This window comes from Epargyreus clarus, unplaced genomic scaffold, assembly GCF_041222505.1.
Source record: "Epargyreus clarus isolate Ecla_fem2 unplaced genomic scaffold, WU_Ecla_fem_2.2 ptg000017l, whole genome shotgun sequence".
Classification (NCBI taxonomy): domain Eukaryota; kingdom Metazoa; phylum Arthropoda; class Insecta; order Lepidoptera; family Hesperiidae; genus Epargyreus; species Epargyreus clarus.
The window spans coordinates 6506166-6522861 of record NW_027332225.1 but is presented as its reverse complement, the minus strand read 5'-3'; the positions used below and the strand labels follow the sequence as shown (position 1 = coordinate 6522861).

The 16696-nt window shown below is 35.0% G+C and overlaps 1 protein-coding gene across 1 annotated transcript in view; it reads right to left on the bottom strand.

The window, feature by feature from the left end:
- AdamTS-B (ADAM metallopeptidase with thrombospondin type 1 motif B) overlaps window positions 1-16696 on the bottom strand; it is a 49308-nt gene that overhangs the window by 3065 nt on the left and 29547 nt on the right. Inside the window, exons 7-16 of the mRNA XM_073082278.1 lie at window positions 12277-12390; window positions 7060-7206; window positions 4638-4708; window positions 4085-4251; window positions 3268-3455; window positions 2691-2821; window positions 2318-2446; window positions 1048-1196; window positions 755-870; window positions 555-669 (exon numbers count right to left, since the gene is read on the bottom strand). Coding sequence (XP_072938379.1) covers window positions 555-669; window positions 755-870; window positions 1048-1196; window positions 2318-2446; window positions 2691-2821; window positions 3268-3455; window positions 4085-4251; window positions 4638-4708; window positions 7060-7206; window positions 12277-12390 — 1327 coding nt within the window. The remainder of the gene's footprint in view (window positions 1-554; window positions 670-754; window positions 871-1047; window positions 1197-2317; window positions 2447-2690; window positions 2822-3267; window positions 3456-4084; window positions 4252-4637; window positions 4709-7059; window positions 7207-12276; window positions 12391-16696) is intronic.

Here is a 16696-nt window from a genome sequence, read left to right as displayed (position 1 = left end):
TATTGAAATAACCGCTTTTTAACTACATGCATATGATATATACATACGGTACATACACCAAAATAACATTTTTTACAACGCGGGTAAAACCGCGGGGCACGGCTAGCAATAAAGTAATTGGCTAAGTGTAAGTCGAACTTACACACAGAGGGCGGAACCCATCAGAATTTTTATTTTTTTATTTTTAGTATTTGTTAATATGGAGCTATTGAAGTAAATGCATTGTGAAAATTTGAACTCTCTACTTATTATGGTTCAGTAAATGCCACCTTTGTGTATTCTGTAAAAAATTTAAGCGTCTACAGAAAGACAGCGGAGTTTTACTAATATGGTTCCGTTTTTACCCTTTGGGTACGGAACTTGAAAAACGTTCTTTTTAATGTCGCGATACCTTAACCACTGCTTTTCAAGGAGTTTCTTTATGGAGAAGAAGCGGTGAAATAAAGTCTATAATGCACAAATTTTCCGTCAGTAAACGTAACATTTAAAAATGTATGTAGGTGCGTCTCCATTATTAAACTTTAGGTAGTAACTTGCTCTTATATCTTACTTACATATACTTTTATATCCTCAGACAGAGGTCCAGAAATTCGTACTTTCTCCCAGTCACGATCCCTCTCGTAAATCGCCTGCGCTCCCGCTACAAAGTATTCTGTTAAAGTGGCATTCCTGAAAATATATAAAGATGGTGTAAAATCTACATTTTATTCTATTACAAAATAAGACAAATGAAGATAAAACCAAATAATTTTACCTAGCTCCAATAAGGTAAATTTTCCGTGATTTCGCACTTCCAATGGAAATAAAGTTTCCAGGGCTTACTTTCTCTTGAATTTTTACATTTCTTGATCCAGCTGGTATCACGGCAACCTAAAATAAATTTATAAATGAACTTTGTGTAACATTTACTAATGTACCTTTATTATAGGTAGGTATTTATACTATTTATTCATCTTAAACACTTATATCTACTTTTAGAAATATTTTTTATAGTGGAAACATTTTAAAGGAGCTTATAACACTTTAGCAATATCCAATGGTAGGCACCTCACTAAACCCAGATTGCCTGGTGGTGTCCTTATTGTAGATGCCCTGCACCGTCTTGCAATCGGAGCCGTTGCCACCGCAAACCCCACACTCGTCCTCTTCCACCTCCGAATTTACGATCCAATCGCAACCAACTTTGTAACATACACCTGACAAAAAATGAAATATTAATAATATTTCATCGTACCTATAAAAATAGACGTTAGTATAGGTACATGAAATCGAAAATCCAAAGCCCTTTTTACCTATAACTATAAAACTTCGCATGTCTAGGTAGTCATGAAGAAGCTTTTAAGCAATAATTCAGTTAAGAGCAACCTTTTTTAAGTCGCGGGCTGTGGTAAATAACATAAAGATATTTGTCCGCCCCCTAAAACATGCCGCCTCGGACGTGTAAACAATTTTGCCGCCAAGGAAAAATGTCGACGTAAAAGAAATGTCGTCAAATCTTACGTATATGATTTTTACCGCCCCGAGCGGCGGTTGCCCATATGCGGTTTAAGCGAAAGAAGTCGCGGGCTAATTTTGTATATTTCTTATAGCTTAGAATTCCTAAGTAGTTCTATGAGGGCAATTAACCGATCGATCAATATTGATTGGGTTGATCGATTCGACATTGATTGCGTAGGTAGGTGTTAGGGTCTGCCCACATATATCGACGTGCAATTGGCTCGAACCGGTATGAAAAAACACTATGTTGACGATATTTAAGAGCGTATACGTCATTGGTAGTAAATGTAAGATCATTGATTTACATTAACTCTGTATGGGCAACGCGACGCGGGAATCACATGGGAACTTTATGTAAAGTAGGTATGTAGTATAATTATTCTTATAGTCGTTTCTTCCATTGGAAAATTGAAATTTACTGGCGTGTTATTAATTTTCATTCGATAGTTAGAAAAAAAATTCTCCACTATTTTTAAACATAAAAATATTTTTAAGACGATGCTATGAGACGCTAGTAAAGACTGACTATATTATACATAACAACCAATGTGGGACTGTAGTTACCGTTCTTCTTCCAACCCAAGGTTTCCGGACTTGACCCTTGTTCCGATGGATAGAAATATGTTATTGTAATATTACTGTATGTATTAATTGCATAAGGAAACTTGATCAGGTATTATGAGAACCTATAGAAAGCAATGTTAATTGATCTTCTAGAGTCTAGACTATCGAAATTTTATCAGATTATTATTTGATAGAGACCTAGTTCTAGTTGTTAAGTGAGGCCAGTGTTGATTTATTGTTCAGAAAGACTACTTACCCGCTATACACATGTCTCGAGCGCCAACACTCTGTCGACAGGGAGTCCCGTCGGCTGCAAAGCCTCCGAGCATTTCCACGTCGCTCAATCGCGGGTCCCGAGGGACACATTGCAAGTCACAGGGTTTATCTAAAAATATGATATAAGTGTTATATTTAACTTATACGTCGTCAATTATTGTTAAACAAAAAAACCAAAACTAGTTAAATAATAATTAAGTAAATAAATAAATCAATTTTTAGTAGGTAGGTACATTTTTGGGAAAACATTAGATAAGTAACGGGAAATTTAGTCCGTTCTTAGTTTTTCTTTTGTAGGGTAAATTGAAAACAAATTAACTGTACATTGTATTGTAATAAAATTATTAACTTACCTTGATCAAAATATGGTAACCACTCCAATATTGTTTCGTTAATGTAAGTCATGTTGTTGAATTTCGAACATTGCACCTCTCTGAATGATGGGTTGTTGATAGGGCACGGTTCTGTATTGCATACTTTGTATCTGAAAGATATTCGAATTTTGCTTAGATATTCCTACTTGGAACTTATTTATAAAATACTTAAGCATGAAGTAAATAAAATAAGCTTTCATTAGTATAAAAATCTATCTATCTATAATATCTTGTAACCATGTCAAGTAACTTTAATTTCTTATTATAATTACGTTTTTTTTTTGTATAGGTATCTTTATTATGTAGTAATGTGTGATAATACTTTTCATGCTACAGTCCAGAATGAAAATAATCTCATCATTTTTGCGTTGTGTTTTAGAAATCAAATGTTACAACCATTCCTTTGTGTATCTACGTGTTTTATGAGTCGCAACAATTTTTACAAACTTAATAACTGTGGGATTATCAGTGCCTAACGCCGATACAATAAGCACCTATAAGGCTCAAAATAATTTCGTGCATTCCTCATCATCGATACACATGTACACGGACTCACCGGCTCCTGTCCCCGATGCAGTAGTTCCCATTGTTGTACGGCTCGGGGTTGTTGCACTCGCGCGACTGCGTGGACACGCCCGCGCCGCACGTCCGCGAGCACTCGCTCCACTCGCTCCACGGACCCCAGCCGCCGTTCCGCGGCTCGGGGGACGGAGTCCGGGGCACGCATGTTTGATTTTGACACCACTGTGGATTAACATTTATATCTTAATTAGGATTCATTTGATAGAACTTACAAATTAATTATCACTTGCTAAACGGTGAAGGAAAACATCGTGAGGAAACCTGCATACTTGAGAGTTTAAAAAAAAGAAACTCAAAGGTATGTGAAGTCTTGGCCAGCGCGGTGGACTACGGCCTAATCCTTCTCATTCTGAGAGGAGACCCGTGCCCAGTAGTGGGACAGTAATAGTTTGATGATGATAGAACTCCCCATACGGAGGCATCATCTATTAATAGCAGTGTTAATTGTTGGGTGTTGGTTTAAGTGGAGTGTTAAGGGGAATCTAAAAACATACGATTTTGCACAGCAGTTTCATGGACGACTGAGATACCACTAAGCCTAAGCCACTGTCATCCCCTTGGATTTCAGTGGCCTAGGCTTAGACGAAGAGTTTTTTGAATGATTATTATTGTTTACCATAAGCATGTTTGAACAGTTGAACATTAACCTAAAACCGAAAGCGCAGATTTATACGTAGGTATAACAATCTTAGGTCTACTTTACACCTTACTTAGCTGACTGCTGTCTGGAAAAGACAAACGGCTAACAATTAGATGATTCTATAACACAAGTAAAAGGATATGCAACTAACCATATCGATGCCGCAAGTGGTCCCGGGCGCAGCGGGCCGCAGCATGGTCTTACACGTGTTGTTGACGAGGCACCAGAGATGTTCGCACAGCTCCGTCGGCTTCGCGCACACCACCGCCTCCGCGCCGAACTGCAGATGACATTGGGTTGCCGCGTCGAATGTTACACCTGGGTATAAAATCTAACTTTTAGTCCATACGAACAATTGCACGGCAAAATCTTAAGTCTATGCAATTAATTAAAGTTGAAGTCAATGATACTTATTGTATTTAAATTCATTAGTTTCTATTCGCGATACCTAAGTCTTAAGACACAATTTTCTCTTGTGACCACATTTTGATAATTATTTCATTTATGGACAGGGGACTTTTAGAAACTAAGAATTATGAACATTTACTTCATAATTTCCCCGTGTTTGTTATACACATCTTCGTTTAAGTTCCAAATCATTTTGATTGTAATTAATTTCCTACCCACCCCTACAATTAATTATTATTAACCCATGTTACGATTAAATAATATGTCCACTATAAATTATAACTTTTATAACGTACCTGCGGGTACTTCAGGATAGACGTATTCCTCTTGTGATGGTTTATCGCTCAAACATTCGCCCAGGCCAGCACTGCAAATAAAATTGTATTCAGTGGGTACAACTCTTGATCACGGCACTAAATCTTTAAGATTTATTCATTGCACTATCATTCATAATAAGGATACCATTCAAGAACGCTGACGTAATTTCATTCAGCATCTATTTATTGTATGTCCTCAGTCCTGGCTACGTCTAGCGTTTTCAACTCACGTGTAGGTAGGTAACCTATTACAAATAGTTACAGTGTATACCTATTAGGCTCTAGACATTTTAACGCTCCGTATAGAATTAGTGCGGGCGGGTGGGTATGGTGCAGTTCGGAAGCAGTTTGGAAGCAGTTGACACGACTGCAATTGAACTGCAATCGGACTGCGCGTTTGGTTTGCAGTTCTATTGCAGTCGTGACAACTGCATTCAAACTGCACCTGAACTGCAATTTGCGGTTGGATTTCAGTTGAAATGCAGTCCGTCTGTCTAGAGCCTTAGAACTCGTGAGATCTTTAATCAACTTCAAGACTGAAATCAAAGTGAACGTATGAACGACCTTCACTTTGAATTCAGTCAATAAGATCAATTAGACTCGTATGTTCTATATAGGCATGTAAGGATGAGGTATGCCAGTAAGCAGATGAAACGCAGTTATGTAAGTGTCTAGATAGATATGCTCATTATTGACCAATTGCTATGACCAACCTGAAAAATTAGGAATATTTCAGATGATTGAAATTACTCAAATATCGATATTATGGAGCAATATTATTCTTGAAACACGTACGATTGCTATGCACAAATATGTACACAATCATTACAGATTACTCCGTGATACCCACTTCCTCAGAAAAACCATTTATTTGATGGTAAATAAGATTCATTCATATTTAAATATTTACAGATTGAACAAAAATAATTAGTTTCGTGAGACCTTGTGAAACGACATCCGGTGTAATAGGCAAATCATACTGTTTACGTAATTTATGTATGCGTAGGTATTCTACTTTCAATTTTAACTGTTAATATTTAATAGGGACCCGACATTACGCAATATTTTATGGCTGCAAATCCATAAAATTCAGAATAGTTTCCAGCAACTACAGATTTTCTACTGACACAATCAAATCTTTACCAACTTAACAAAATCACGTCTGCTGTTATGCTTGTTATGGAATTCAAAACAGCTTTATTAAATTTTTTATCGATATAAAATTGAAAGTGAGTAAGTACCTGCAAGCAAATTTAAATCAGTAGCAAAAAGAGAATATGAATATCTAATCGTAAAAAATATTAAGGCATTGTCATCTTTCTATTAAACCGTTTTCACAGCGATTACTTCACAAAAAACAAAGGTTCTGGCTGACACAACAGAACTTCGTTACGATTTTATTGTGTAAAGTGGCGAAAACTATCTCCTCACAACCGCATTCACTTTCTATTATTAAGTAAATGATACTTGAATTAAACTAGGCGGGCATCAATGAAAGTAACACAAAAACATTAATTTGAACGTGCCGCCGGATTTCTTATTTTCGTATCTACTTGTTTCTCTTTAACGGATCTGAATTTCTATTTTTGAATAAATGTTAGGAATGGTTTTATATTTTTCAGAAATACAAATCAAGTAGGTAAGTAAATATGTCGTTGGATTCGATTCGATTAGATTCGATTCGATTCGATTCGATTGTGTAATTAAGCTCACCTAACACGGAACAGAGTGACCTAACACAATAGGTTTGTTGAAAATCACACAATTACATATGATGCGTTGCAAAGCTTGAGGTCTAATTCACGCCTAAGCTATGTGTGTTCTATGTCGATACTTCAGGACTAAGAAACAGCTTATGTACCTGCCACATTTTATTTGTAGCTATTTCGTAGATACATACATATTATACACACCCCGTTACCATTGAAAACGAAGCGAATTGCCGCGCAAGGACTTGGAATTCGCTGTGGTGCCGTCCTAATTGAATCACAAAGTTCTACCACCTATAAAATTTATGTATGGCCATTTTTTATAGGACTTTTGTTTTTATAACAAAGCAGGTGTTATAAGTAGATATTAAATTTCATGTAAATAAAAACAGCGTCATAAAAAATAGTCCAATTACGGTCGGTCGATGCCTACACGTTTGGTTATCAAGGAGGTCCCCAGAGCCATAACATTTTCGAGCAATTATTTAAAAATTGATTTTCTGAATACCTACGGCTTTTTTGTTGTTATGTTGTTGCGTATAATTTAAACCTATTACACATTTAGATTTTGATTATGAAAATGATTGTTTCAAGCAAAATCAACAAACAAAAAATTGAAAATTGATTTTAGATTAGATGATTTGGAACTCATTTATAAAGAACTCTAAAAAGAAGACGAAGAGAGGACTTACTCTAAAAAGTTCGTGACGTCACGTTTGCTGCACCGCGACCACGCAACCTGTACTGTGTCCGCCTCGAAGATGGGCGTCATGATGTGCAGCGTAGAACCTTCTCTCCGGTGGCAACCAATCTTTTCCGTGTCGTGGTACAAGCCAAAACTGAAACAATAAATAATTCTTACGTCATTAAAGGTAACATTTCAATGCTCACAATAAATTTATCTTAACTTTGTTATCTTTCATGATCTAATCATTCCTGTGTTTAAATATACTAAGTACTCGTAGGTACAATTCTATGCGTAGGTGCGATGCTGACGCTTTCTACATTCGTAGCCTCAAATAGGATTCAGTGTATTACGGGTCCCATAGACGCAACATATGTGTTGGACTAAAACTCGTATGTGGCGCGTAGTATAGTATTCTTCCATTCTGCATAAGTGACAACAAGTTTTGGCAATAATCCTTTGTTTTTAAAATGAATGATTTATATTCATTCTTGTAATATCAATCTCAAACATAAATGTTTTATTTGCTTTATAACCATCTATTTTTCAGATTGTGGTTTTAGAATGGCTAAGATCTTTAGCGAACGTTTTATATCTATCTATAAAATGATTTACGATCAGGCGTCGCTATAACATGTTTCTATTATTTATCTTCTTAACGTTGTACGAGTAGGTAAGTGAACTCGGCTAGCTTCCAAAATCTCACTTTCTTTTGAATTCGCAAATGTTTATGACAAGCAAACATGTATTTTTAGTCGGAGATTTTGGAACGGAGTTAATATTAGCCAAGATAGTTAATTAATTTAGGTATATCAAATAATACTGCGAATTATTATAGTAACAAGATGATTGTAAATATAGCTAGCCGACGCTGGGTAATCAATCATGCTGATACACGCCTAGGATATTATAAATTACAGAGTGCAGATAGTATTAAAAAAGAAGTGTTAAAAACATATTTAACAAGATAGCTGTTAGAAATGTTGACATCACAGATGTTGAATAAAACACTGAACATAAATTAGTACCTACCTAATAAAGTGAATTTATTTTTTATGTGAATTTCCATTAATTTTGTAGATAGATTCTTAATATTTCTTTGAAATATTTCCAGAAACCATTTCATTTCTAAAGTTATCTATTAGTATGTCTTTATTTTTTCTTGTATGGATGTAGCCTATTTATCATTTGTTTGATGTATGTGATAATAACACTGTATCTTTTCATAATCTTTGTTTAAATAATAATACGTCTAAGAGTTGAATCAAACATAGTAATCTTGGACCCATTATGTATGATTATACTTATCGTTATAAATACATCATATGGTAGTATTTTTATTGCCCGCGTCGCCGGAGGCCCGTTCAGTGGCCTCTAGGTGGTTGGTGTCATAAGTCATTCCGTAAATCAAGGCATCGATCATGAATTGATTTTATTACTAATGACTCATGACACCTACAAACAAGCCACACGCATCAAGGTACTTGGCTGGGCATCAATCATCCTTGTTCATCCAACATAACATATCGAAGTAGGTACCAAGAAATAAAATAAGCCCTATATCAGTGTTTTACGTATGCATGACTTATTTCCTCTAAGTGGGGCAGAGGGTGTCCAGTGAAGTGTGAACATCGATCATATTATTAATGGTCGATGTAACAATCGCACGACATGTAATCTTTCAATACTTTTTATACATACCTAAAACATTGGTTATATGTAGACATTAAGGAGATTCATTATTGCACTGTAACTTAGCTCTACAATAGGATTCCCTATATTGTACAGGGGGGTTACTACCATCTCTTAAAAAATATTATTTTAATCATACTTTTACTTTATTTGCAGGAAATTTAACTTTTTAAGCAAAATATGACTTTTTCAGTTGGTTTTATACAATGGATAAGCGAAAAATTAATAAGGGTTTAAGTTTGTTCTACTGTGTATGACGGAATATTTTACTGTTTAAGGAGGAAATAAAACATTCCTGAACTATGATGGTTTTTAAAAGATGGTGTAAGGCCCTCAGATTAACTACCTACTATAGAAATTATATTATAGAAGTAGAACGAGGTAGACCAGAGAAATGTCTGTTGTACCTATATTCTATTTTAAGAATTTTATTATTGGGGTTTACCTACAACATTTTTGAAGTTGGTTTTTTTTTTAAACAATGGGTTAAAAGAATTCATTCCGTTTAAAAGATAGATAAAGACTGTAAAAAAGTAATTAACACTTTAATTTACTCATTATTCTATACTCCGTTTTCTTCATTTATGATAAGAACGTAAAAAAATAATGAACTTGTGTGGGCTGATAGCGCGGCGTCAATGCACCGAGTGCATTGTACTCAACGAATGATGCATTCATGTGTCTACGAGAAAGAAGGTCATTGCCTGTGTCGTGTTGTTTGCGCAACTTACATAACCTGAGTTTGTTTTAGATTTGGAGGTGCACTAGTTGTGAACACGTAGCACTTATCAACAACTGCAATATTGTACCGCTATTACAATTTAAACGCAAATGCAACATAACGTTCGCGCGAGTGTACGGTAAATAAAACAAACATTAGTTCCATAGGCTTCTATCTTAAAAGCAACGTCCTTGCGGTAATCTCAGCGTGGAAACATGACTCAGACTACAACCCAAGCGCTAGGCAACCATTCCCGAATAAAACTACGTACAGTGTTACTTTGGTAACGCCGTACTGCAACGTTACATATGTTATGGCTTACGATATCAAAAAAAAATATATATATATACGATCGAATTGAGAAACCTTCTCCTTTTTTGAAGTCGGTTAAAATAGATAAGATGCTGCATGAGCGTATATTTTTCGTGCTCTTTTTTTATTATGAAAATAAATTCCTTAACATATTCATTACTTATTCATACTTATGCACAAATATAAAAGTGTATAAGGTATAGCAATAAAACATTTAGTATTTTTTTATCAGTCAGTCTGTCTTTATGTTTGATCCGGCTTATCTCCAGATATGCTGGACTGATTTTTACGCAACTTTACTGGCAGTTAGCTAATATTATAAGGAGTAAACTAAGGCTAAATTTAAAAAAAATATATTTTAAAAAAGGATCAGGTTCCCAAGTATTTACACTTTTAACGTGGATGAAATCTCGTAGTAAATAATAATAATTTATAATTTTCTAGTATACTTCACACATATTTTCTATATTTCTTTTAATGGGCATTCTTGCAAATAATACAATATTTACTTCTTCTACAAATCTTTTTGATTTTCACGTCTACGTATTGTCTTTTTAAACTTTAATAAAATAATAGCAGCATTTAATCTTAGTTAATAACGAGTATTGCAATAATAGTTATATGAGGTTTTAAGTATGAGTATAAAATTTTAAATAAGTGCGTTCTGAATTAACCATTTGGTCTCATTGTTTTATTGGCCTATTTTATAAGAGCTCGCGTGTGCTTGTAATACGGAGTACTTGGTGTACGTGCTACCTACCTATGCTTCGATGTGTAGATAACGCGATATTACCCATTGTTGCCGGTAGTATATGAGTAGGCGTGGCGCCGAAGTATGATTTGTATGGCGCTAACATTAATCAATATGTACCTATACATTGTATACGGTACGCATCATGGCGAAATAATAAGAAACGGATATTTTAAAACGATTATTATTTATGGAGTCGATATTTTGCATTATTTTTAAATTAAATATTTACAAATTTTCAGAGTTCCATATGCAAAACAGATATTTTCTTCCATACCACATGATGTCTAGATAGACATCATGAGGTATGGAAGAAAATATTCGATCCCGATCAGACGATCGGGATCGAATTGGGAACTTTACATGGCTGGCCAGTATGTATGCCAATAATTGTGTAAATTAGTACCTGCCAGTAGTAGTAGCAATTTCTGCCTAATTTAAAGTATTTTTTAGTTCTACATTTGATGCGTTCTTTATATGAATACATTTATTTAACGCCATACAACAACAGTTGGTATACTGCACTATGAAAGTTTTATAGAAAGTTCATGTGAAGTGCCTCGGAGGAACTATGTATTATACTAGTTTCATGGTCCTCCCGATATAGAGATAGCGGCCATGTATGGATGCGGAGGCAAAACGCTTTGCCCGTATGTGCGCCGCATACGAAGTATGGTGCAACAAAATTATTTGCAACGAACATTATTATTTATTAATCATAAATTCTCGCAATGAAATTCAATGAAGTTAAACAGTCAAGATTCTATGGGGATTGAAGAATTAATGAATTTTATTATTGACGAGTTCCTCCTCACTACTTCCGTCAATTTAGGGGATTTCAATGTTTAGCTGGAAAATATAAGCAGGCAATTTTTATGAGGTATTTTCCTTCAAATAAGTATGTAGCTATGTAAACTTAGAAAAACACACTTTAGCAAACACATTAAAATTTAATTTATTTAAATATTTTTTTAATAAAAATGTACGAATGTTAAATGTTTTAGATAATATTGTTTCTATACTGGCTACATAATTGTTTTTTCAATTCTAGGAACTCTACAAATTTAAAATATTTAAACACCAAGGTGGAACGGTATAAAAATAAATTGTAATTAAAATGTAATTTTCTAGTAGTTGTAGAGTTCTTGGAAAGTTGAAAGGAATGGCATGTTTGTTTAATTGTGGAGCAAGTGTCTTCATTATTTTTAATCTGTGGTTGTGCCTGCTACAAAAACCAATTCTATGGTATAAAGAATGTATGGAACGCGGGTTTTGTCCCAGTTAACGTGTCGTGGTATGTGCTTTTAGTGTCACCTGTATTTACACAATGAAAAAAACTAAGCAGTGGGCATAAAATATACCTTTTAATCAATTGTTACTCATAAATTATAACTACATATTAGCGTGCATATTTTTTATTTTCGAAAGGAATATTATAATCCAGAGCTCTATCAAAACGCAAATTGCAATGGTAGAGCATTTTAACTATGCAAGTAGATTTCCTAAGTAACTGGTTCCATTCAATGATAGAATTCTACGGTTTTTGCGTTTAAGACGATGGTATACGTAGCGCAGCGATCATCATACTGTTTCGGTAAAACACAGTAAGTTCCTACTTCGATCCCCTGAAAAGCTGTCCACAGCAACCATGACAGTGACTCTCAGTTGTCATCTCCAACACACGATCCTAGCATGATTATGAGAGCAGAAAGCATACAATAAAAAAATATATAAAACTAGAGACTCACTTGTGACCAAGTTCGTGCGTGATGGTGTGCGCGAGCATGATGCCGTTGTCCTCGTTGACGGAGCAGCTGCGGTCCGGCTTGCACATGCCGGCCACGTGCGCCACGCCCAGCGTACTGCAACCAATTACCACTTTAATTTCTTATTTTAATTTCTATTTCTACAGGATGCAATTAAGAGAATGCGCGTTTTTCTATTTTACTTCCTGCGATGTGACAGCGCACGTGTTGCCTACGTTCCCACGCACGGGCAGATCTATCAATATACATAGATACGATCTGCCTACTGATTATATCTAGGTATGTTATGGAATAATACGGCGATCAATCGCTTAATACGTAGAATAATATATGTAGACATCATTGCATTATTGTTCATATTAATGCATTTTATGACATATTGTATGCAAGGGACCTTTGTAATGACCATTTATAATTATTTTACAAACCCTTTATTAACTTACTCCATTCATTTAAGTATTTTTTTTATTTCAATACAAAGAATAAATAAGAAATTACTGCAACTTTGTTAAACAGACTTTAAATATATTAATTTAATTGGCATACGTTAACTGACTACCAAATAAAATACAAAAACATAACGCTGTTCACCAGAAAGATAACACAATAAAAGTAAATCTCGATATGTATAACATTTTATCAGCTTCGTACAGTTTCAAGTGTTGACATACTGTGTAAAGACGGCAATTTATCAGTACGATCAGGTGTTATCACGATGTCAAGCTATATCCCACTTGATAGTCCACTGCCTGCACTTGTACGGTATATTATTTAACTCGGCAGTGGGGTAGGTCCTAATCTCAGTGATATCATTCAGTGGCTAGTTAGTACTTCAACGATTTAATGTCACTATGGCATGTTATTACCTCGATAGAATACTTCGCTGTAACCTATTCTTCTTCAATCGGGGGAATACGCTAACTAGGTTTTTCAATACCAATTTGATGGGTATTACGCTAAGGCCTAACATAAGGTTCGAAAAGTATTAAGTAATGATAATGGCCAAACCAGACTTTTTATTATAAGGGTTTGAAGCTCAAAATTACTTACAAAAATATTCGGTCAAACACATTAAAGATTCGATGTGCCTATAAATGTCAATTGTCTTCAAAATATGTGATCGATCTCGTTTAAAGTATATCTTGTACGCGAAATATTTTAGAAAGACATTAGTTTAAACATTTCAAACAGAGAATTTGAAAAGCGAACCGATTTAAAAATCAAACTATTTCTAACATAATTAAGACAAGCGTTTACATTATCGTTCCATACTGTCTACATATTAGCGCTCTAATTGCGAATTGTATAAACGTAATTATTCTCGTATATTACGTTATATTATTAGCGTACGCAATGCTAGTAGGTGTGGCGTGCGGGTAATTAAAGTCCGCGATTGAGAGAGTGCAAATACATTACAGTTTATCGCTCTATTATACGTTAGTGTTTTTATCGGCATCGCTTTGTCACTTTAAAATTAAAATATAAGCACATATTTAGCTCCGCTTTACAGTCACAACTTAGATAGGATTTTTTGGTAAACTAAAAAATAGCACATTTTATGGACAATTATAGTTGTGTAAGAAAAAACGTTATCGTGTATCTACGGTGAGGGTATAGTGTGTACAATCTCTAAGGCGACTGGTAGAGAGCGGCGCAGACGCGGCCGGGAATAGGCGTCTAATAATATACGCACGCGCTGACTCACTCACGCGGAAGCCGATGAAAAGCTCTATAAATTCCTTGTAATAAATTCAATACACTCACATATACAAAACCTACTCGCGATGAGGACGCGTTTAGTTTTTGTTTATACGAAGTAAAAAGGGTTTTCAACACTGTCTCAACTAAATCTTCACTAACACGTAGTTACTATGTGTTTTGCATACTATAAAATTTATTAATACATTAGTCAGCCCCACCGAAATCGTTTATTTATTTAACATAAATTAATTTTGTTTACGAATACAATATGATTTGACTTGCAGAATGGTATGAATTGAAGATACGCGTTGATGTCTTTTCTACGTAATACCTGCGAGTGTTTAATCGGTTATGGCTTTTATAGCTTATTCTTAGATAAAATTTATACTGTAGTCAATTAAGAGAATACAAGGGTTACGTAAAGAAATAATTAGGTTAATTTACTATGGTTTTCGACATGGTTTCATATTTGGATAATACATGAAGACTATTACCGATTTTAAATTACATTTCCTTTAAGAGACAGTTAACACCGTTTATGCGATATTACATTTCGATTTAATATTTTCTTTATACGTGCACCTCATAAATCACATTTGGGGTCGTTTCATGTTCACACATTGCCTCCCAGGTGGTCCCGAACAAGAATTAGTTACGAAAACGGCATTACGAAACATAAATGACGCTCGTATGGAGCCGCTCACACCTATAGGTATAAAATTTTAATTGATTGCAAACACGTTGTTGCGTCGCTCGCTACTTAAAAGCTCCGCAGCCTTGTTCATCACTTAGGCGGCACCTTCAAACGGCACGAAAACTCGCCCTATGAATGAAATTTACATGTTAAATTTACTTATTTATCTAAATTGTTAAGATTATTTTATGGCAGGGGTTAAACTAATGCCGGCGGTTTAATTTTCTTTCATTATAATTATACGCATCTTTTTTGATAAGCCTTTATTATGATTGATATTAACCATTTTATATGCATGTTATTCTCATAAATTACAAAGTTGATATCAGTATATAACGATTTTTTAATTACGTGGAATATGATATGATATGGTTATTATTAAAAGTGGACAATTCTGCTTTCTTTTAGAAAAAATGTAATCTAGAGTAACTTTATACAATTAGTTTAAACGTAGCAAACAAATGCCATAGATTAGAGTCGAGTAATCAGAAAATCGCGGACAGCTTTAAGTGGCTGTCTTTCAAATAAAGTTGAAGTGACTTCAACATTATTTATCAATGTTGATTGAGCTGTGAACACACATAGTATAGGTGTATGTAAGGTGAAATAAGTGGGCGCAGCGACAGGCGAGATCCGAGACGGCTTGGCGTCGGCGTACTGTACACGACCACAGTACACAATAATCAATTTAAATTACTTTTATCTGAACTACGATCGTTACAATACATTACAATGTAATTGAGTTTCGTATTACCAACTACTTGAATGGTTCGAAGATTAATGTATCTTGTGTTTCTAACAATTCCAATGCAGCAGTCAATGTCAAACAACTACGTGAATCCGTTTTCTGGTGCATCAGATAAACACCAGCCCATTAATAAATATGAGGGACCTGATTTTTCCCTCTTTCGAGTCAGTTTCGCCAGAATATGAGCATCGAATATAAATTGTTATGCACTTTCTCTGAAGGTATTTGCCATACCAACCCATTACATAATTACTAATTAGTAATTTGCACAAATAAAATTGCACAGCTGTTTCCATTGCAAATCAGGATAGTGTAATACGTACCCATAATTTAAGATCAAACTAAACGAAACCCATTTCGAAATGAATACTGAGATGTTTTTACCATATCGGTATTACATATTTGTAATGATAAGTGCATTTTTATACAGTTCGATGTATAATTCATGGGTGCATTGCGGCGACCGCCCCGGGGTTCGAGACCGTTACGAACACACTCATTGTCTTTTGATTGCCGCCTTCCGAGAACATTCGACTACTCGTTTGTACCGTTTACCGAATGCATCGTGCTTCCTTATTGCATACATTACACACTGGTTTTTCGGTAAAAATACGTGCGCCGAATAGAAATGAATGTATCTCCGAGATCGAGACTCAAATATTTTTTCAATTATATTTATAAAATTGAACGGATCGTTTATGTTTAATAATAAACACTTCAACACGTTAAAATTACACAATTCAAACAAACACCTATGCAATGTGTTCGTTAATGGGAAATTACATAAGACTGATACGTCTGCTTCGCATCACCGGCGGCTGTTCCAGGTCTGTGGGCTACCCGAACGTTTTGTTGAAGTTTACATATTACGTTAACTGCATCTAGGTGAGCCGCAAATAGCCTGTCTATTGAAAACATTTTGAACAGAAACTATAAATAATCCCACACCTATAGGAGAGTCCGATAAATTATATTGCCGTGAGTATCGTCAGCGGCAGTGGTTGTGGTTGTGTAATGATAAAATTGTGCCTGTAATTATGTAACGCTATAGAGTTACAGGCTTTTGTTAAAATAATGAATGCCCAATTTGTACACACCCAAGATCCTTGGCCTTAATATCGGCGCTTTTGAAGTGACCGCTGCACGCGGTCAACGCTGTTAGCGATTTGCAAATACATGCAAAAAATACGATAACAAGAGGATATTATCTTACTTGATATTTAACTTTAGTGGCGCCTGTTCTGACTTTAATATTAATA